Raw genomic sequence first — 22,735 nt, forward strand, 5'->3', positions numbered from 1 at the left:
TGTTCCAGGATCTTGAGCTGAATCATCAAGATCCCACTGTCAGCCAAGTATTTCAGGATCTAAATAGGGAAGGGTTTTCCTATCCCTCTGTGCTAGGCCTTTGTTTTGCTTTATGATATTGGGAATGAAACTCAGGGCCTTTTGCCCACTAGAGTAAGCCTCACTTTGAATCTTGATAGAAAAGAAAAATTTGAAAGATACAATATGGTCAATGGAAAAAAGGTCTTCCTTAGAATTTCTCATTGAATAGCCCTATATACAGATATTAACTGTAGAGCTTTCAGCACTCTGCCTTAAAGGTAGAGTTCTTCAAGTGATACAGTACCCTAGTCTTACAAATTCTTTTAAGCCATTTAAATTAAATGACTTCCTCTGTTTGGAACAGAGGAAGTCATTTAATTATTTCTCCTGTCTTCTTTAAGAGCAAAAATTACAAGGCTCTAGTGTTAGCCCCTGATAATTTTCTTTCTTTAGCTACAAGGAGGAGAGGCATATAAGATGTCTCGGTTCTTTATTCAAAACACAGAAAGCAAGTTGGTGTTATCTTTAAACAAAGTAAAACTTTTAAAACATTAAATTTAGAAACACTATATTCTATTGTTACTGCAATATACTACCTACTTCATCAGACAATACATACAGTTTAAAGTCACCTTCTTCCTTTCATGTGGATATTACCTCCAAAGAAGACACATAACAAATACCAGTACTCAACATTCATTATTATTTATTTTACTAAATAGTATGGTTCAAAAAAACACAAAACCAGAAAACTTTTACTTAAAACTAGTCCAACTAAGTGGATGAGACTCCCAACTCATCCCCACATTTTTTCTATATATATGGAGCTGGAACCATATCAGTGAGTATTTGTGTACACTTTGCACTTCCTGTTGAACATGAATGAACTCCAAACATAAATGAACTTCTTCGAACCAAGAGAGACAAATGAAGTTTTACAAGATACAGGCACTTTATGTTCCCAGTTTTAAAAATAAGCCAAGTGAAAAATATTTAATAAAAATAATTGGAACAGAGAAAGCTTTAGAAGTTCTATCATTAGTTCTAGTGACTTACGCTCAAACGCAGACAGACACCATCAAACAAGTAAAACAAAAATAACTGTTGTTAATGGTCATATCTGTAAAATGAAATCCAAATTACAACTGGAGAAAAATGGCCATCTGAATCCAACTTAAAGATTTGTCAATAATGTGCACTGAATTTTGTGTATATCTAGGCAGCTGAGTAACATTTCAAAGCTTTGCAAGAGTGTATGGTTAGTGAGAAAAGCAAAAGGTGCTTTTATTCCACAGTATCTGATTAAACAAAACAAAGCAATTTACAAAAGAAAAGTACCAAATGATACTTTAAAATAAATAGTTCATCATTTTGATGAATATATACATGTTGAGTCCACTTCTTAGGGATTTAGCTATCTAAAAGTGGCATGTCACTATCCAGAGGTGCAGGAGCAAGTTCACATAAATAAAACAGTGTAGCTTCACTAGCTTCAGCTTCAGTCAATGGCTCCAGGCGAACAAGCTTACTTTGGGTTGGTTCTGGGTCCAGGCTGCTATCCAAAAGCTCATCGACTTCTATGGGTTTATCTACAGAGGACATAACTTCTGATGATGCTGTTGTACTCCCCTGTTCAACAGCAGAAGCAGGATTCCCATCGAGGAATGCAAGAAGTGGAAAGGCAGTGTACTGGATAAGCTGCTTATCTATAAAGATTAAAAAAAAAATTTATAGCCAAACAAATGACATGATACTTTGTGTAAAATTTTAAATATGCAAGTCATAAAAGTTAGTCTTATTCAACAATTAAGAAACAAAGTTACTTCAGGTCTCCTAAAGTTAAATAGGAAAAAAAAAAAAAAAAGACCTTAAGAACTATTACCTCACCAATTCAATTTTTTCTATATGCTAGAATCTTCCAGTGTGTTATTACAAGACTTTTCAAGGCTTGCATTAGTTTCTACTAAACTATACAAACTATAAATATCTCTATACCCACCTGGTTTAGACTTAGATTTTCTTCCTTCTTCTGAAACTGGTTGAACTACATTGTTCTTGGTAGCTTCTAATCCTTTATTCTCAGACTGAAAGGGGGGAAAAAAAGTAAGAACACTTATTTCATATTTTACATATTCCTGAAAAGTATCAAAAAATTAAAAATTGATACAATATGTAAATACTGACACACTATCTGAAATAAGTGGAAAAGGAGAATATAAAGAAAAACAGAGAGAGAGGAAGAGAGGAAAGATTGGGAATAGATGTAGCAAGAAAACTTGTCACCAAGACAATGAGGAAAAAAAAAAAACCTGAACTATGATGATAAGTATAAAAAGGGAAGGATATTTCAATAGCAGAACAGACAGATGCTCTCAAGGATAAAAAATAGGAATGAATCAAAGAGAAGTGGTTTCAAATGCTAGTTGAAAGAACATTTAAGCAATTAAATTCATTTTAAATGACTTTGACTAAACTATATCACATTTCTCTTATAAACAATTTTAAGTACAAATTAAACATATTTGGAACAGTTCATGATGACATGGTCACATCCTTATAAATATCCCTAAACTTGGAGGCCTCAAAGTTGAGATGTTTCTTCTTGTCCTTTTTGTGTCTTGAGTTCTTTTCTGTCATTTCAATCACTTTTTTCAACTACACTGTCCTCTCTTCTTATATATAATTATAATAGAGAAACAAATCTTTAATGTTGTCGAAGTTCTTCAGGAATCTTTTCAATGATGTTCAAACTCAGATGCAGAAGTTCATAAATTTTTTTTGAATAGCTGCAAGTCTCAGGTATCCACAAGTCCCATATTTTTACATGCTGGTTAATTATAGATTAGATAGCGTAACAAACATCTATATAATAATTCCTATATTCTCCCTTATATTCATCATAAAATAAAGCAGTACAAGTTTTCAGGATTCAGAAAAGATAATGGTTCCAAGATAAAAACTACTAAGCCTTTCCACGATTTTACATAAACATTAATACAATATTACATTTTATGCCTTCTAAAATAGGTATTTTCCAAGGATGCCACTGTTGTTAATTCTAAAACATCAGAACCAGGATGATAAATGGGTTTCATGTACCATGTAAATTCTTACTCATTAGTGTGTACCACTTAGATTGCCATAGTGAAAAGTAGAGGCTTTCCTGATTAATAAAATGTTATAATCTGTGTCATATAACCCTTGTCATGACCAGGGCAATGATAGCTGATATGCTTATTATTTGAAAACAATCTGAATTCAGAAACTTAATGAACAGTTACTCTCAAATTTAATTCTTTCATACTATTAAACAAAAGGCAATTTGCTGTTTAATGCTATTTCTGAAAACTGCATTCAAGTTATTGGCTTTTAGAATAAAGAGGATAGGATGATCCAAGAATAACTCAAATGTCCAGAAATAAACAGTAAAATACACTGACAAACTTAATATATAATATGGATACATTCAACTTAAGGTCTATAACTCAGTCACATTCAATAATATGATCATATTTACTGAAACAGCTGAGCTGGTCAACAGAATATTTTACTCATAAGCCCAGGCAAATGAATTTGACCAAATGTCAAATTCAGCACACTGCCTATTTAATAAAGTTTTCCTGAAACATAATCTTACATTCTTTTAAATACTGTTTTTAATCTGCTTTTGTACTACAACTGCAATATAGTGTAGTTGTGACAAAGAACATATAGCTTGCAGAGTGAAACAATTTACTAGGTGGTCTTTAAGAAGAAGTATGCCAATCCCTGATACAAATCATCCAAACCCTGAAATGTATACTCAATTTCCTAGTTCACAAACTCATAATTCTTCAGGCTTTAAATCAGGTAGGCCATAACTCTGAAAATATTAAAAACCCAGTCAGGCTACATTCTCATCACACATGGTAATAGAAAAATTCAATCAAAATGGAATTCTGCCTTACCCAATTTAAAATTTGAACTTGATTTACCTATGTATTCAACCAAAAGCAAAGGTTAAAAAACAATTTGGTAGAAATGCAAGATAAAGGAAGTACATTCCTAGTCAAAACAATAAACTGTACAAAGTAACAGAATTTGTGAACATCTTCTCTAACAACTTCAAATTATACTTTCTATTCATCAAAAATCAGTTCTAAAGATCTCTTCAATAATTGCTAAGCCCAACTAAAATTCCTGTTTTTTTAAAAAGATGAAAACCTGCCAGCCAAGGTGGCACAGACCTATAATCCCAGCTGCATCAGAAGATCGAGGCAGGATCACCCCCAAATTAAAGTCAGCTTCAGCAATTTCACGAGACCCTATCCCAAAAAAAAAAAAAAAAAAAAGAGGCTGCAGATGTAGCATAGTAGCAGAAGAAAAAAAACTGTATATATAAAAAAAATTCTTATAAGTTAAAAGAAGAAAAAAGAAGTCAGCCAGGATTACATGCCTGTAATCCCAGCATTTGAGGAGGCCGAGGTAGAAGTATGGTGAGTTCAAAGCCAGCCTTAGCAAAAGAGGCACTAAGCAACTCAGTGAGACCCTGTCTAAATAAAATAAAAATAGGGCTGGGGATGTGGCTCAGTGGCAGAGTGCCCAAGTTCATTCCCTGGTACCCAAAAAAAGGAGAAGTCCAGAATCCATAGTTCACTGTTTCAATTTGTCTTTCCTCCAAATAGTACAAACTTAGTACAAATCCCTGAGTTTTTAATGTATGCTAATAAAATGAAGGAAGCATTTCTGGAATAATACAGGTACCAATAAATTTTCAAAAGAAATCTCATGTTGTTTATAGAAGGGATAAGGATAAGGATATGAAATGAAGCACATAAAACACAGAGAAATCATCTATTATTCACTTCTATCAATGATACACTTGAACAAGCCAAGGTCAAAGAATTTCTCAGTATCAAAAGAGGCTGATTTCATAATGAAAATTAATCTCACATGTGTCAGTAGAATTAAGCAATGATCCACCCCACAATCAAAAGCTCATTTTGCATCTAGAATTTTACTATTTTGATTACACATATTTGGTCAGAATATAAAGTGGTTGTGTTTTCGTTTTCTTTTTTTTTTTCTGTCTTTTTTGGTAACTGGAAATGATATTGCTCTCTACTTAGTAGGACTTTTTTTTTTTTTCAGATTTTTATAGCTATGGGTCCTGAGCAACATGAATTAAAACTTACTTTTGTATTATTGATGTAATCTGTGGGATTCATCTGCACAGAACTAGTGAAAAGCTGAAAGACCAAACAAGAAAGATGATAAGTTTAAAAAATATTTAAAAAGAATTGTGTGTTCAAAATTTTTATACAACCATGTAGAGTGAAGAGATGTAATACCTGCACTAGGAAGTTTCTATACAGTAAACTTGAGTTTGGAAGAGAAAAGCAAGAAAGCAAGGGGGGGGGAACCCATAAAGAAACAAAGCAGAGCAAGGTAGCCAATGCATTAAATAGAATCTGATATTGTAAAATTTATTAACACAGTGGGGTAAATCACTTAAGACAAATGGTGTTTTTCCCTAATTCCCCTTTCCTTTACTATTCTCCATTCACATTCATTTTTTTCTTCCTAAATGCCTTTGGCCTTATGTGGTCCCCAGGGCTGGGACTTGTGCCCTGACAATAAGACTTCACTGAATAACCTGCTAGGTATTAGGTAAGAAATTTATAGAATCTGCTGTATGACAGTGGCACCTAAACCACACATAAAGTGGAGCCCTCTGACAATGTGGCATACCTACTTCTTGATTTTTTTTTCACCTCGCCTAACAAAGTCCTTAAGTACTAAGACCACTATCTACTGCACTCCTTAGTCTAGCCAGTATGTACATAATTTTTGTTTTAAGCCATCAGCCTCAAAGTCAATTATGCCAGAGATTTACTAAACATCTAAGAAATGATTGAAATCACGAAGAACACAAGTTAAAGACATCACTCCTGCTCCTAAGAGCTTACAATCTAAAAGACAAGACCAACACTGAATAGCCAAACATATGTTCAAATACAATTCAGTATTATAACAAAGGATGTTGAGGCTCAAAAGTACTAAGGAGAAATGAGAAGGGAGGAGAACACACACAGAGAAACACATAGGATGAAACAAAAAAAGACCTTGATAAAGCTTTGTGATATGTGAGAGTCCCTGGAGAATAGCTAGGACTTGAAAAAGAGAATGAAGGGATGAGTACATAGGAATAGCATTAACAACCACAATGAAGATAGAGTATTTTCCAGAAACGGATAAGGAAAGCACAAATAATGCTTAAATTTTGACCTGAACAGTATTTATGTACATAGGTTCAAAAAATAAATCCATTCAATTGATGAGGCTTATTTTATCAGCAACAGAACTTTGGGAGTTGCATGTGGTGAAATTGCAGATATTAAGTTAGCCATTTATAAGAATGAGCACAGCAAATGGTTCACAGGATAAAATGAAAGCAGAGAAGGCATAGGAATACCCTTTCTCCATTTTCTCTAGACTTGCTTTCTCTCCTTAAGGTTCCATACAGTTCATGGTAGCCCTAAAAATATCTCTGGCTCTTTCTTACTTCTTTCTTCTGTTTCCATATCACCTATCGAGTTCTGAAGAGAAAAAGAGCTCAGATCCTTGAGAGTAGATAGTAACACATGACTACTTATTTATTCCAGTTCAACCTGTCAGTACCACAAAAGCCCAATTACATTTTGCTTCTGCTGAGGGATGGCATCTGAAAGTGCCAGCAATATAAGCTCGTCTCTTCCCTTCTTTGCCCCATGCTCCCTACTCACTCAGGGATCTCTTATATATATTCCTAGCAGATATATGTGATAAAGCATTAAAACAAACAAACAAACAACAACAAAAAAAAACCCCACCACCACCACTAGTATGATTACATATGAAAAACTGACACAGCTGGTTGAATTCGAAGGCTACTCTCCTGCTGACTCTACTCTGGATCACCCAATACTAAACATAGGAGAGAAGCCAAGAACTGTATATTCGTATCTTGACTATCTTTGCCATTTCAGAAAACAAGGCAATCATAAGTGGACTTTCTATTTATGACAATATAGCCTTATGCAAGGATAAAATAATAAAGGTTTTGGATGAGGTAAGTTAACAATTGAAATATAAAGCTGGAATGGCTTGTGAATGTTACTTTGGAAAACAGGACTTAGTGAATGATGTGATTAAGAAAAGGAAATCAAAGCCAGGCATGGTGGCACACGCCTGCAATCCAGCAGCTCAGGAGGCACAAGGATCATCAAGACTCTGTCTCAAAATAAAAAGTAAAAAAGGGCTGGGAATGTAGCTCAGTAGTTAAGCACCCCTGGGTTCAATCCCTGGTATCAAAAAAAGAGAGAAAGAAAAAGAAATCAAGGTAATTCTGTGACAACTTTCTTGGCAGACTAAATAAAAGTCAGATATTACTACAGAATACAAGAAAGCTGTAAAAGGTTGCTAGTTTAGGGAAGAAAAAAAAGTCTGACATAAACACAAATCATCTGAGGCAAGATCTGATGATTCCAAAGGCATGAAAATAGTAGAATTAAAATGACTTAATGAAGTATGCAAGGATTTATCGGTGGCCAGAATGATGGGATTTTTATTTCATTCTTAGTGACCAAATGGACAAATATTCTGAAAAGTCCCTGGATTCAAAGTGGTAACAGTAGCTAAAAAAATTAAAAAGGGCTCAGTTTACTGTTAACACGAAGTAGGTCATCAATGGAGAAGCTTAATTCACTTAAATGGGAAATAGCAGCATGGGAAGGAAATATTCAAAGAAAGTGAAATATATCTTGTGTAGTGATGACAGTTTGGAAAGCGTGCTAAAGTCTTTTAACAGTGACAAAATCTAATGACAAGTAGAGATGTAAGGTGGTAAATCAATAAACTGGAAATAAGACTGCAGAGTAAGTAAGAAATAATTCTTTTTAGCCTTAATAAGAGGCTCCTACAAGGGTAAGACTGTAGAATCTTTTGATATTGAAAGAAAGCCGTACTTTTGGCAGGAAACACACACACCAAAAAAAAAAAAAAAAAAGTAAGTAAAAACCTTTTTTCAGAAGAGAAAATAATTCACAAAAGAAAAATGGAAATAGAAAACAAGATTCATTTGAACAGGACCAGGCCAGAGCATAAACAAAGCTTTGGATAATGGAGGGAGTAGCATCATGAAACAAAAAGAGAAGGGAATGAGAAACATGGTTAGTGCCAGAAATGGTAGGTAGAATTCATAATCCAGACAACACTGAAGTCAAGTTCAGAGAGATGGTGATAAGAATTATAGCAGGGAAACCTGGAAACTCAAGACATAAAAATACAGCAAACAAAATAAATTTGAGTGAAAAGTGTTAATTCCCAAAGTATTAAGAAATATTTCCAAGCTGTCTCTTGACTAGATACTATTACCAATTTCCATAGACCTGTATTCAGTGACAATTTATTCCATAGTTAAACAGAACAACAAGTCCAGACAAAACATGGATTTAGGTCTGTTGAATAGAACTGATATATTATTACAGAGAATTAACTGAACTGCTACTCAGGCAAGTAGTGATCATTCTCTTTCAATGTCCCAAACCCATTTGTTCATCCTGTCTCATAAAACCATTCATTTTAAAAAAGAAAAAGCACAAACAGAGCAGATACAAACAATACACATTGATTTTTTAAATAATGTACCCCAATACACAAATTACTAGAGCATAGCAAATATTATCCAAAGTACCTACATCAACCAGGAGATCTGGGTCTATGCTAAACTGTCTTCCTGACAGCATAGCTTGGAAGTCCTCTAAACTGCAATCAATACTATCAAGATAATCCAACAGTTCAACCCTAAGGAGAAAAAAGAAAAAAAAATTAAAAAGTAAATATAAGTTTTCCTTGTTCTTACACTTAAAATAACCACAGAAATACTAGGCAAAATACTCCTAGAAATTGCTGAGTCCTTAACAGTTCTTAATCTTAAGAGATCCTATTCAAGATTTTAGGATATTGAAAATTTGATTAACTGAGACACAGCCTTTATACAAAACTTCAGTATACATTGAAAAGTAGTTCTGAAACAACAGTCTGATTTACCTTCTTCTTCAATACTATTACAAAATGTTTGATCTGATTACTACTAATTACTAATGTTCTTTATGCTGTAAGTCCCTATTAATATGGAGAAACTGTATTAATCCATAGTCATGGTATGAATACATAACACACATAATCACAAACACCTTAAAGATACTCAAAACAAGTATTTCATTAAAGAAATAAGAAAAACTGCAGAGGAATATTCCAAGACTCTTCTTAAGACAAATCCCTTTCATTAGAGAACTCCATTTTGACAAATAAAAAAGTAGACTAGTAGGTTTATCATCTGAAATGAAGATCACTCAAAAATTGAATATGAAGAAATCAATTAACTTTAGATAACATCTAGATAAGCACTCACTTTCCTAAAAGATTGATGTTATCATTCAAAATGGAATCCATCATGGTCACAGGATCTTCTGTGGTCAGACTGGATGAACCATTTAGCTGGACAGCACTAGACATGAGAGGGTTGATGCCATCACTGCCTGAACTTAGGGATTCTCTGGCTGGTTCACTCAGATCTCCACTCTGAATGACAGGTGCATACTCATCTTCATTGTCATCTTCAACAATGACAATATCAGGGTACTGGCTACAGCTAGACCAGCAATATGAAAAGAAAGATGCAGTTACATTTGCAGACAAATTCAATAAAATTACTCTATCCATTTATTTTCCAGATACTCTTTCCAAACCATGTATCAAAAGGCTTACATACCTTGGGTATGAAGCTAAATCACAAATATTGACACTGTACAGAATATAAGACCTACAAAGAATCAATGTAAAGTGTTGAACTCTAAAATAAAAAAAAATTTAGTCACCCAGGTACAGTTGCACATGCCTGTAATCTCAGCAATTCAGGAGGTTGAGGCAACAGGATCAGAAATTTGAGTCCAGCTGCAGCAAATTTAGCAAGACCCTCAGTAATTTAGCAAGAGTTAAGGGCTGGGTATATAGTTTAGCAGTAAAGCCCTCTTGGGTTCAACCCTCCAGTACCAAAAAAAAAAAGGATTTTCGTTACTTCTTTTTTATCTGGTTAAATAAACTAGCTTAATTATCAGTTGAATATTCCAAGTATGAGACAAATGTTAATTTATCAAAGAACAGAGTGGGTGTTTTTAATTTTAGCAACTTAATAATAAAAGTGACAAATACTTTCATAAATTTTATCTCAGAAACTCCTTACTTGGAGGGATCAGATATAACATCCTCATTAGTTTCTGGAATAACTGGGATATTTTCTTCATCCGCATTATCATCAGTAACATCATAAATAATAATGTCATCTGAAATCCGCTCTCTTGGCTTTAAACCTTCAGTTCTACTGTGTGGAACCTAAAAAGTCAGAAAAATAATATATCTAAATATTGAAATCACACTACTAGGATATCACTTTAAAACAACCAGAAGCATACTAGTTACTAAATACTGGGGAAACAGTAATAAGCAAAACCAACTATGTCCTTTGTCCTAATGTAATTTATACATTATTAAAAATAACAATTCAGTTATGAACTTACAGAGGCATGTATCTATTCATAAAGGCATATGATTTGCATTCCACTTTACTACTTTTACTGTAAGATCCCTGAAAATAGCATGTCTGTATCTATGGGAAGACTTTAAATTCTAAAGTATTTTGTATATTTATGAAGAAAAAAGTCTCAGAACTTCATATATTTCAAGCATAAACAGATGGCCATTGTATTGATGGCATTATTTCATTTCAAGCTGATCTGTTTGACACATTTTATCATTATTCATTAAAGGTTTCACTAAAAGAAAAATGGCACCTCAACTATTCTAGTTAAATGTCAGTTTGGAGTATTAACAATAATTTTTTATTAACCCACAGATACACTCAGGCCATACTCATTTTTAAAAGTTCAATTCTCTAAAGCAAACTAAAATCATTATTACAATCTAACAATCCATAAATTTCAACACTAGATAACAGGTAAAAGATGTTAAGTACTTTACAATATATAAATCCACTTAGGGAAAAAAAAAAAGACTTCATCCACTTTAGTCCTACAAACAAAACAATTGGGAATGCTTATTTCTGAACAGTAGGAGGAAAAGGAATCAGGTCTAATATTAATTGATTTGTCCCAGAAAATATAAATGAATCCTGTTAGTTCAATATATGAAGCAACAGCCTAACAAAAAGCCCTCTATGTTTGATCCTCAGCATCTCCAAAAAGAAAAAGAAAAAAAAAAAAAATGACAGCAATAATAAGATTGCATTAGAGGTCTGGATTCTGGACTAGTCTAATCTTAGTCTAATCTGTAATGGCAATGGATATAAGTTAAAACAAATCATGCACATAACTTGAAGCAAAAATGAAGGTAAACAAAAATATTTTGAAATTTCCAGAGAACAATCAGTCGAATCAATGTACATTTATAAGTTAAAAGCAAACTAACAGAAAAATATATAATCATATTACACTATCGTAATTATCACAATGTTCAATTTGTATTTCACTGAAACTAAATCTGTTTTATAAATCTCAAAAGTAATAACAAGTTTAAAAAAAAGCAATACAACAAGTAATACGTACAGAATGATATCATTTACATAAAATTTAAATACATGCAAAATAATATGAAATATTGTTCCTGAGTTCAAGAGAATGAATCAAGATAGGAAAGAAAAACTTGAAAACAGAAAACTGGGACAACTATATTTGTCATGATTTAGTTCTTCAAATAATCTAAAGCAAATACTGAAAAATCTTAAGACTTAATAAGGCTGGGAACAAGGCTAAGAAATGAGAACTTGACACTTTTATTCACCAAGCTTCTTTTACCTCATAAAATACTACCATAAAAAATTTAATTGAGATATTTAATAAACACAAAATATACATGAATTACTTTATGATGATGATTATCAGCTGGTTCTTTGACTATGTGCTGAAATAAATTCTTCTTCTGGGCTCCATTAGTGTTCAGAAGTAGAGGCCTGGAAATCAGAAAAATATTCATTCAGTTTCATGAGGCAACAATATGAAGAATTTAAAATGTTTTAAGATCTTCTGTAAAAAAACACAAGGAACTCTTTAATATAGTACATTTTTATGAATAGAAACTGGGAGATAAGAATATCTGGAGGGGCTGGAGATGTGGCTCAAGCGGTAGCGCGCTCGCCTGGCATGCGTGCGGCCGGGGTTCGATCCTCAGCACCACATACCAACAAAGATGTTGTGTCCGCCGAGAACTAAAAAATAAATATTAAAAACATTCTCTCTCTCTCTCTCTCTCTCTCTCTCTCTCTCTCTCTCTCTCCTCTCTCACTCTCTTTAAAAAAAAAAAAAAAAGAATATCTGGAACTTAATAGTTCTCCCTTCTTTAATGCTACTTCTATAGTAAATATAATAGACTACTATCTCCAGATAGACTTCACTGTTTAATGCATTGTACAACTCTTACAAACTATCCACAATAATAAATAAGTAGGTAATAGCAGAAGAACCAGTACTAGCCTTGCAGATAATCTTTCTCTACTGACATTAACAGGTATCACAAACTATGGCTAAAATACAGGTTTAAAAATACAGAAAAAATTGTGATTTTGTTTTTGCAATGAATTGCCTTTTTTAGAATTTCTCTCTCAAGCTCTCCAATGTTCCTTTAAACTGCTAAGTAAATGATAGTTTATTAGTATGTATGCCTATACCTACAAAGTGACCATTTAGGCTATCCTTATTTCTCAAAAACACCACAAGGATGACAGAAGAAGTTGAATATCAGTACTCCAAAAATCCAAAATCCTACAAAATCCAAAACTTTTTGTGCACCAATATAATGCCATAGGTGAAAATTCAAAACCTGACCTCATGTGATAGGTTAAGGTCAAATTCAGGCATTCAACACTTAGTTTACCAGTGTCCATAGGAAAAAAGACCATCCAGTCCCTTCAGCTACTTGATACAAAAACTCTGTTTCATGCACAAAGTATTTTAAAATATTGCATTAAACTGAATAAGTCGAATGTGAACATAAATGCATTTCACATTCAGACTTAGATCCCATCAGAAAGAATCTCACATTCCAAAATCTGAAAAAAAAGCAGAATCTGAAGCACTTCCGATAGCAAACATTTCAGGTAAGCAATACTCAACCAATAAGACAATCTGGAGATGTTAAGAACTTATCAAGGGAGGACTATTCTTTGGTTCATTAGGAATATACTTGGACCATTCATGGTTAAAAAATAAAATGTTTATTTATGGTTCAAAATGTTTTATCATAAAAACTTACCTTTTGCGTTTTAAACTCACAAGTTGGTTATTCTGAACCAATGTAACAATAAATTGGACAATCTGAAAGGAAAACATGAATAAAAATGTTTCCATCACTCTTTTAACTTTTTAGTCCACATTACTAAGTTTTAGAAAACTTAATCAGATGATAAATGTCCTCTATTCTAAGTCACATAATTTTCACACGTCTTAACATTTGAAATTTAGATGTATCTCACAACTTATACATAAAGAAACACACCAGCTTGCCAATATGGGGATCTAGAGAGAGGCTGCATTCCTTGTCCCTCCGTGACTTGGGATTTAAGCAGAGGAAATACTGCTTGAATTCTGATTCCCTGCTGCTTACCCCTCATTTGTTCATCGCAATCGCCCACTAGCATATCGCCTTTAGAGCACAGATCACTCACTGACTGCTGCTTATAGTCCACCATTTCTTGCCTGCCTATCCCCCACTGCCCAACATCCGCTGGAAGATTGCCAAACCTTAGCCTACAGAGCGCCCACAGACTGCCCACTGGCCCCCGCTGCCTGGAGATCCACTGTCACAGTACCTGTAAGCTGTTACACATGGCCACTGCCATTTTGGGACACCCTCAAGGGCCTAGAGATATATTGTTGGGGTACCTGCAGGTCTGGTTGTACCTGAGATCTCTCTGTTGGGTGTGCTAATGGCTGCCATCTGGCTGCCTCTTTGCAGTGTCGCTCCTTTGTGTGAGCACATCCCTGGTAGTCTTTCTGCCAAGTTGAAATGGCATTGAGACCTTGGGACTGCAGTAAGGCAGAGCCTGGGTAAGCCAAAACCCAGGTCCTTTAGGTTGCAGTGGGGTTTGTGTGGGCCAGTCTGGGTCTAGCAAGCCTCTGGAAAGCAGGAGACTAGGGGAAGTTGGGGGAAGGTACAGGTTGGAGGAACTGGAGAAAACCAGGCTCTCTCTCCAGCTCAGTGAGTCCTGGGGACAGAAGGAGCTGGCGACAACAGGTGGGAAGACTGGAAGAGGGTGTGAGAGCACCTTGCTATCAGCTCACCCACAGGACTGGAGCTGCCATCAAACTTCAGACAAGCCCACCTATCAGTGGAGAAGGGAAGCTGAGAAAATTTTTCAAAGCCAAAGGACTCTATCTTTTAATTTTCCAATGAACCTTTTCTTTTTTTGCCTTTTCCCTTCTTTCACATCTTTGAATCCAGATATTTTTCATGCATCAGTTTATTGAGGAATTCCATGTCTGAATAGTGTATTACAGTTCTGTTACACATTCTTATATTTTTACTTTAAAAAAAAAAATCTGTATATTTGTTCTCTCACCTATCTCCCTGAATTCTTTCTCACTTCTCTCATACTAATAGCCAATCTCTATTATTTCTTCCTCACTCTTACTATAAATTTTTACCTCTATCTTCTCTTTCTCCCTCATAATCATCACATCTTACACTACTTTTGTCCCTCACTGTCCATCACTAGAAACAGTAAACTCTTTTTAGAGAACTTACTATTTATATTGTACACAACAACTGAACTCATGATTTCTTATTATTGTGACAAAAATGTAAGTGCCTTAATAGCAGTTATTTGGTTTAAAGGTGTATACTGATTGCACTGAGTGCTGTTAATGCTGGTCTCTGCCTTTAAGATACTTTGAGGTATTAGAAGCCTTCAAGGACACTATAAGATTACAGGATACAAACTGTACTACCTCAGATCCAAAGCACTAGATGGGAAGACACAAACAACATGAAAAAACAAGGGAACAAAGTGCCAAGATATTCTAACAATAGAATACATAGACAACACAATAAAAGTAATGTCAGAGAGGGAGTATAGAAGATACAAAGTTAGGCTGATCTTCAAAATAAAGAATGGTATTGGAGAGAAAATATAGGAAGTGAAAGATCACTTCAATAAAAAGGCAGAGATTTTGAAAAGGAAATCATGCAGAAATCCTTGAAATGAAGGAAATAATAAACCAAATTAAAATTTCAATAGAAAGTATTACCAAAAGACTAGACCACTTGACAGAACCTCAGGCAATGAAGACAAATATATACTCTTGAAAAAAGTTGATCACACAGAGAAGATGGTAAAAACCATGAAGAGAACTTACAAGAAATATGGGATAACAAGAAAAGAACAATTTTGAGATTTATCAGAACAGACGAAGGCATGGAGATACAAATCAAAGGGAATGCACAATCTTTTCAAAGATGTAGTATCAGAAATTTCCCCAAATCTAAAGAATAAAATGGAAAATCAACTACAGGACTCCAGATGTACAAAATTATAACAGACCCATATCAAGGCACATTATAATGAGAATGACTAACATACAGAATAAGGACAGAATTTTAAAGGCTGCAAAAGAAAAAAAATCAAATTACATATGGAGGAAACCAATGTGGATTTCAGCTGATTTCTCAACACCCAGAGGTGCTGAAATAACATGTATCAAGCTCTATAAGAAAATGATGACCAACCAAGAATTTTATATCCAGCAAAATTAAGCTTTAGATGAAGATGAAATAAAAACCTTCTATGATAAACAACAGTTAAAAGAATTCACAACTAGAAAGCTGAACTATAGAACATTCTCAGCAAACTATTCCATGAGGAGGAAATGGAGAAAAACAATGAAAACCACCAAAGGGAGGAGCTACACTAAAGAAAAGGTTAATCAAAGGAAAAACTAAGTCAGGTTAAAAACAAAAATTAATTCAAAATGACTGGGAATACTATTCATATCAGTAATATCAATAATATTATTACATATCAATAATAACCCTGAATATTAATGGCCTAAACTCATCAACCAAAACACAAGATTGGCAGATTGGATTAAAAAACAAAAAGAAAAACCAACCAACAAAAAAAAACAGTATGCTGTCTGTAAGAGACTCACCTCCTCGAAAAAAGAAGAGACTTCCATCCTTACATCAGAGAGACTGAACTAAACCAAATTAGTCAGAAGGGATAAAGAAATGACATTTCATACTACTTAAGGGAATCATACAAAGGACACAAAAATTATAAATATTTAGGCCTCAAACAATGGAGCAACTACATACAAAGGACCCTTCTCAATTTCTAGTGTCAAATAGTCCACAAAACAATATTCTGGTGACTTTAACACACCTCTCTCACTACTGAATAGATCTTCCAAATAAAAACTAAACAAAGAAACTATAGAACTAAATAACATAATCAATGATTTAGACTTAATGGACATATAGAGAGTATTTCATCCATCATCCAGTGACTAAACCCTCTTCTCAGCAGAACATGACCTAAAACAGACCATGTTATACCGTAAAGCAACTTTCAGCAAATTAAAAAAACAACAACAACAACAAAAAAAAACCAACCCCCAAACCAGACACTACACTACACTGCATTCTATCAGAACATAATGGAATGAAATTAAAAATCAATGATGCTACACATATGCCTAGAGACTAATCAATATGCTATTGAATGACAAATAGCAAAAGAAATCAGTGATGAAATAAAAAAAATACTTAGAGGTAAATGAGAATACAGATACAACATATCAAAATCTCTGGATACTAGGAAGGCAGTGCTAAGAGGAAAGTTAACTGCACTGAGCTCTTTCATTAAAATAATAGAAATGAATAAATGACCTAACATAACATCTCAAAGCCCTAGAAAAAGAAAAATTAAAAAATCAACAGGAAATAATAGAAGACAGGAAAAAATTAGAATCAGAACTGAAACAATGAAATTAAAACAAAAGAAACAATTCAAAAAATTGACAAAATGAAAAGTTGGTCCTTTTAAAACAATAAATAGAATTGATACACCCTAGTCACACTAACAAAGGAGAGAAAACTCAAATTACTAAAATTCATGAAGAAAAGGAAAAATCACGATGGACACCACTGAAATACAGAACATAATTAGAAACTATTTTCAAAATTTATACTCAAACAAAATAGAAAATCTTAAAGACACCGACACATTTCTAGAGACATATGATCTACCCAAACTGAATCAGGAGGACACACACAATTTAAACAGATCAATTTCAAGCAATGAAATAGAAGACACCATCAAAAGTCTATCAACCAAGAAAAGCCCAGGACCAGATGGATTCTTATCCGAGTTCTATGAGACCTTTAAAGAAGAATACCAATACTTCTCAAATTATTCCACGAAACAGAAAAGTAGAGGAATTCTTCCAAACTCATTCTATGAGTCTAGTATCACCCTGATATCAAAACCAGACAGACACAACAAGGAAAGAAAACTTCAGACCAGTATTCCTAGAGATGCAGAAATTCTCAATAAATTCTGGAAAACTGCATACAAAACTGTATTCAAAAGATAGTGCAGCACAATCAAGTGGGTTCATCCTAAGGATGCACGGTTGGTTCAACATACGAAAATCAATAAACATAATACATCATATCAACAGACGTAAAGACAAGAATCATGATTATCTTAATAGATGCAGAAAAAAACATTTGAGAAAATACAGCGCCCTTTCATGTTCAAAACACTACAAAAACTAGGGATAGTAGGAACATACCTCAACATTGTAAAAGCTATCTATGCTAAACTTAAGGACAACATCATTCTAAATGGAGAAAAACTAAAAGCATTCCCTCTAAAAACAAGGCAGGGATGTATGTCCTCTTTCACCACTTCTATTCAACATAGTTCTTGGAACTCTAGCCAGAACAATTAGAAAGACAAAAGAAATTAAAGGGATACAAATAGAAAAAGAAGAATTCAAACTACCACTATTTGCTGATGACATGATTCTGTATTTTGAAGATCCAAAATTCCACCAAAAAACTTCCTGAACTAATAAATGAATTCAGCAAAGTAGCAGGATATAAAATCAACACCCAAAAAATCCCAGTGACATTCTTTATAGAACTACAAAAACAATGATGAAATTCATTTGCAAAAATAGGAGACCCAAAATAGCCAAAGCAAACCTTAACAAGAGTAAAGCAGGAGGCATCACAATACTTGACCTTAAAACTATACTACAGAGCAATAGTAACAAAAACGGCAGGGAATTAGCACCAAAACAGATGCATAGACCAATGGTACAGAAAAAAAGACACAGAGACAAACCCACATAAATAGATATCTCATACTAGACAAAGGAGTCAAAAATATTCATTGGAGAAAAGAGAGCCTCTTCAACAAATAGTGCTGGGAAAACTGGAAATTCACATGTAACAAAATGAATATAAACCCCTATCTCTTACCCTACATAAAACTCAAAATGGGTCAAAGACTTAGGCATTAGAAAAGAGACCTTGTGCCTAAAAGAAAAAAAGTAGGCCCAAATCTTCACCATGTTAGCTTAGGAACTGACTTCCTTAACAAGACTTCTAAAAGGCAAGAAATAAAATCAAGAATCGATAAATGGGATGGATTCAAACTAAAAAGCTTCTTCACAACAAAGGAAACAACCAAGAATGTGAAGAGACAGCCTACAGAATGGAAGAAAATCTTTACCATATACACCTCAGATACGGCATTAATATCCAGAATATATTAAAAACTCAAAAAACTTAACACCAACAAAACAACCCAATCAATAAATAGGCCAAGGAAGTGAACATACACTTCAAAGAAGAAATACAATCCCAATCAATAAATATAGGAAAAAATGTTCCACATCTCTGGCAATTAGAGAAACGCAAATCAAAACTTCTCTAATACTAGTCAGAATGGTAATTATCAAGAATATAAGCAATAATAAAGCATTGGCAAGGAAAAGTGGAGGAAAAGGTGCACTTATACATTGCAGGTGGCAAAGTAAACTGGTGCAATCAGTGTGGAAAGGATTACGGAGATTCCTCAGAAAACCTGGAATGGAACCACCACTTGACCCAGCTATCTCACTCTTCAGTCTATACCCAAAGGACTTAAAATCACTATATTATATTGACACAGACACATCATGTTTTACAGCACCTCAATTCACAACAGCTAAACTATGGAACCAGGCAAATGGATGGAACAAGGGAACATCATGCTAAGTAAAATAAGCCAATCCCCCAAAAAACCAAAGAATAAATGTTTTCTCCGATAAGCAGATGCTGATCCATAGTGGGCACAGACAGGTAAAAAAGAATTAAGGAATGTTGGATTATGCAGAGGGGAATGAGGGGAGAGGTGGGGCAGTGAGGATGGGAAGGAGGGTAGAATGAGACAGATATTATTACCCTGTATACATGTATAATCACACTAACGGTGCATGTAGTCAGAGGAATGAGAAGTTGTGCTCCTTTTCTGCACAATGTGTCAAAATGCATTCTACTGTCATGCATAACTAATTAGAACAAATTTTAAAAAATAAAAGGGAGACCAGTAGACTAGAAGAAGGGGAGGGGGGGAGAGACAGTAGAAAATGAAATTGATCAAATTATACTGTTTTATTGTGTGCACATATGAATACTTTATAATAAATCCACTGTTATGTATAATACACTAATAGAAAAGGGGAAAAAAATAAAACACACCAGCTTTCAGGCAGATTTTTTTTCTTGAGTTCCTATCTTTTACTTAAAATGATTTCAAGATCACATTATGCAAAAGAGAAAACTGGTGTTTGACAGGAAACATTTTCCTCATACTACGTAATATAATTAGAGGCAAAAGGAATTGCCAGTTCTCTCAGAACAGATCATAAAATTATGAAGTCAGAAAAAGCTGGTTCTATGAAGATTATTGTTGAGACCCATCTGTGAAACCTCCCTGCTCACAATCAAGATATGCTGATTTAATCTTTGACATGTGATTAAATTTATAGGAAAAACTTAAAACACATCAAAACATGAAGAAGCTTTCAAATTTTTTAGCAGTGTTTCTTAAAGTGTGATCCACAGTCCAGCAGCATTGGCATGGGAACAGGTTAGACATGTAAATGATCAGCCCCATTACAGAAATGATGAATCTGAAATTCTGAGGAAGGAGCCCAGTAATACTTGTGTTTAGTAAGCTTTCCAAGTGATACTGCTGCATGAGAAAGAGTGACTCAGGGTATGCCTTGAAATTACATTATCAACTTTCTACCTAAAGGTGGTAAAAAATTAAGGATTATAAACTCAACTATAAAAAGCAGTGTATCAAAGAGAGGCTAGGAATCAAGGCCAAAAATGTTTGAAAAACTATTTAATTCTGCAGAAGACTCACTTACAAGCCTTATGAAATAAGTACATAATTAAAATAGAATATTATAAATTAAAAATACCTAAGCTATAGCTTTAAAACTGCACATCACCCTCCAAAAAAATGGCTACAAAGTAGAATGCTTTACAATCAATATCAACTTTTCAATGAATAAACATTAAAACATTTTAACTGAAGAGTTAAGACAGCATTAGAGTCTATGACAAAGACACTAAATTGTTTATTTAAAAAAAAATGCTAACAGCCAGTGAAAATGCAACATTGAAGGTTAAAGATATCTATGAAACAATTCAACTTCAATTTTTTGAATTCATAAAATAAATATTATCACAGGTTTCTAAAAACATCAGTGACTGAATTTCAGAAAAAACAAATCACTAGCCAGGCATGGTGGTGGCATGCCTATAACCTAGTGTCTCAGGAGGCTGAGGCAGAAGGATCCCAAGTTCAAAGCTAGTCTCAGCAACTTAAAGCGACCCTGTCTCAAAATTAAAAATAAGAAGGGCTGGTGATATGGCTCAGTGGTTGAGCACCTCTTGGGTTCAATCTCTGGTATCAAAAAATAAATAAATAAATAAATAAAAATCACTGCCCAAAATTCTTTCTACATCTCAGTTCCTCAGTTCTCTTGACACTGGCATCATGTTGTATAGTGCTTTTTCTCTGAAGCAGATAGGCATCAGACTTAAAAAAAAAAAAAAAAAAAAAAAAAAAAAAAACAGTACTATGGATTGAGTTATGTTCTCAGCCCTTTATTTTAAATTTTGAGACAGGTCTCCCTAAGTTGCCCAGGTTGGCTGCAAACTTTTTTGCCTCAATCCCCTGAGTAGCTGAATTACACGTATCCACCACTTTGCCCAGCAACATTTAACATTTTTATCATTTAACTTCTGTACTTAACAACTCCTATAACTGGTACCTCAATATACTTAGTATATACTCATATATACTAAGTTAATCAAAAGCCAACATTAAATAGCAAACTTAGGAGCCAATTCCAGGGGCACATTAAAAATCAGTGTTTGTCATCATGAATTATGCAAATCCACTCACCAATACACATATATTTAAATATAAATTTGATGAAAAAATATTAGTGTTCATGAAAAACTGAAATGCAATGTAACTATTATACTAATAATTCTTGTTTTAAAAAAAAACCCTACAGATGAAGGTGTATTTTTAGTTAACATTTAATCAAAATTGTGTTTTCTGAAAAATATTTAAGTACATATTAAAATACATGTCTTCTTTTAAATCAGATATTCTTAACAGGGGTATGCATTAGAGACCCCAATATAAATATTTAAAACACATATTTAAACTAAACACTTAGATTTGAATTCTCCTATATTCAACCTTAATTTGCACATTAAAAAAAAAAAAAAAAAGAAGAATCTATTTTGACTACAGGCCAAAGGCTGCAATTACTATTTATTTCTGCTCTAAGTTTGCTCCACTAGACCTAGATCCTGTCAGTCACAGACCTATTTTTAGTTCAAGGGCCTTCCAAGTAGGAACAAGATGAAGCTCTCCCCCATCTTCCCATTAAAAAACCTGCAGCTTAGAGTCCATTTACTCATAAGTAAAAAATAGCTGCCTTAATTATTTTTATATTTCATCTCTTATTAACAAATGAAAGTTGATATGCAAACATTAAATAAGAACACATTTTAGATTCAATATAAAATCTAAGATTCATTTTACAGCATTATATTAATGATTTTATTTTATTATGGTAATCATTATATTATGATTTTATGCAGAAACTAATAATCGCATCCACTGAAAAATCCTTTTGAATTCTTAATTGGGTCAAATTATTTAAAAATTAACTATGCCTATTATAGTAAAAAGTAAGGGGAAATCTCCCACAAAACACAGTAAGACTGTTTTATAATAATAATAATAAAAAGTGCTAAGAAATTGGCTAGTGTATTAATTAAGCTCCCAAGAATAAAGTATCTCAAAATTGTTATGCCAGGTAAAAGCTACTGAGATATTATATGAGAGTATAGAACAACCATCATTAGCTATGAGAAATGTTTCTGCTGTTGTTAAAAAGGATATATAACACTTGGCTTAATTTGTTTGTCTTCAAAATTTTACTTTTGTGTATTTAATACATAAAAAACTAAGATCAATTACTAACTACTCAACAGAGGTTTTTTTGTGTTACACACATAATTCATTAAACAAATG

At 33.6% G+C, this 22,735-nt stretch overlaps 1 protein-coding gene across 2 annotated transcripts in view; it reads right to left on the bottom strand.

The window, feature by feature from the left end:
- Positions 1–707: 707 nt before the first annotated feature.
- The window catches only part of Hsf2 (heat shock transcription factor 2), a 35,015-nt gene continuing 12,987 nt past the window's right edge, over positions 708–22,735 (bottom strand). The window contains exons 6-13 of one of the 2 annotated variants that reach the window (XM_078019278.1): positions 13,366–13,427; positions 11,980–12,067; positions 10,286–10,434; positions 9,455–9,694; positions 8,739–8,844; positions 5,196–5,249; positions 2,021–2,105; positions 708–1,727 (exon numbers count right to left, since the gene is read on the bottom strand). In XM_078019278.1, the coding sequence (XP_077875404.1) occupies positions 1,432–1,727; positions 2,021–2,105; positions 5,196–5,249; positions 8,739–8,844; positions 9,455–9,694; positions 10,286–10,434; positions 11,980–12,067; positions 13,366–13,427 (1,080 nt within the window). In that variant the 3' untranslated portion in view covers positions 708–1,431. The remainder of the gene's footprint in view (positions 1,728–2,020; positions 2,106–5,195; positions 5,250–8,738; positions 8,845–9,454; positions 9,695–10,285; positions 10,435–11,979; positions 12,068–13,365; positions 13,428–22,735) is intronic. The other variant, XM_078019279.1, reaches the window with a different exon arrangement.

This window comes from Ictidomys tridecemlineatus, chromosome 8 (genome assembly GCF_052094955.1).
Source record: "Ictidomys tridecemlineatus isolate mIctTri1 chromosome 8, mIctTri1.hap1, whole genome shotgun sequence".
In the NCBI taxonomy this organism is placed as follows: Eukaryota; Metazoa; Chordata; class Mammalia; order Rodentia; family Sciuridae; genus Ictidomys; species Ictidomys tridecemlineatus.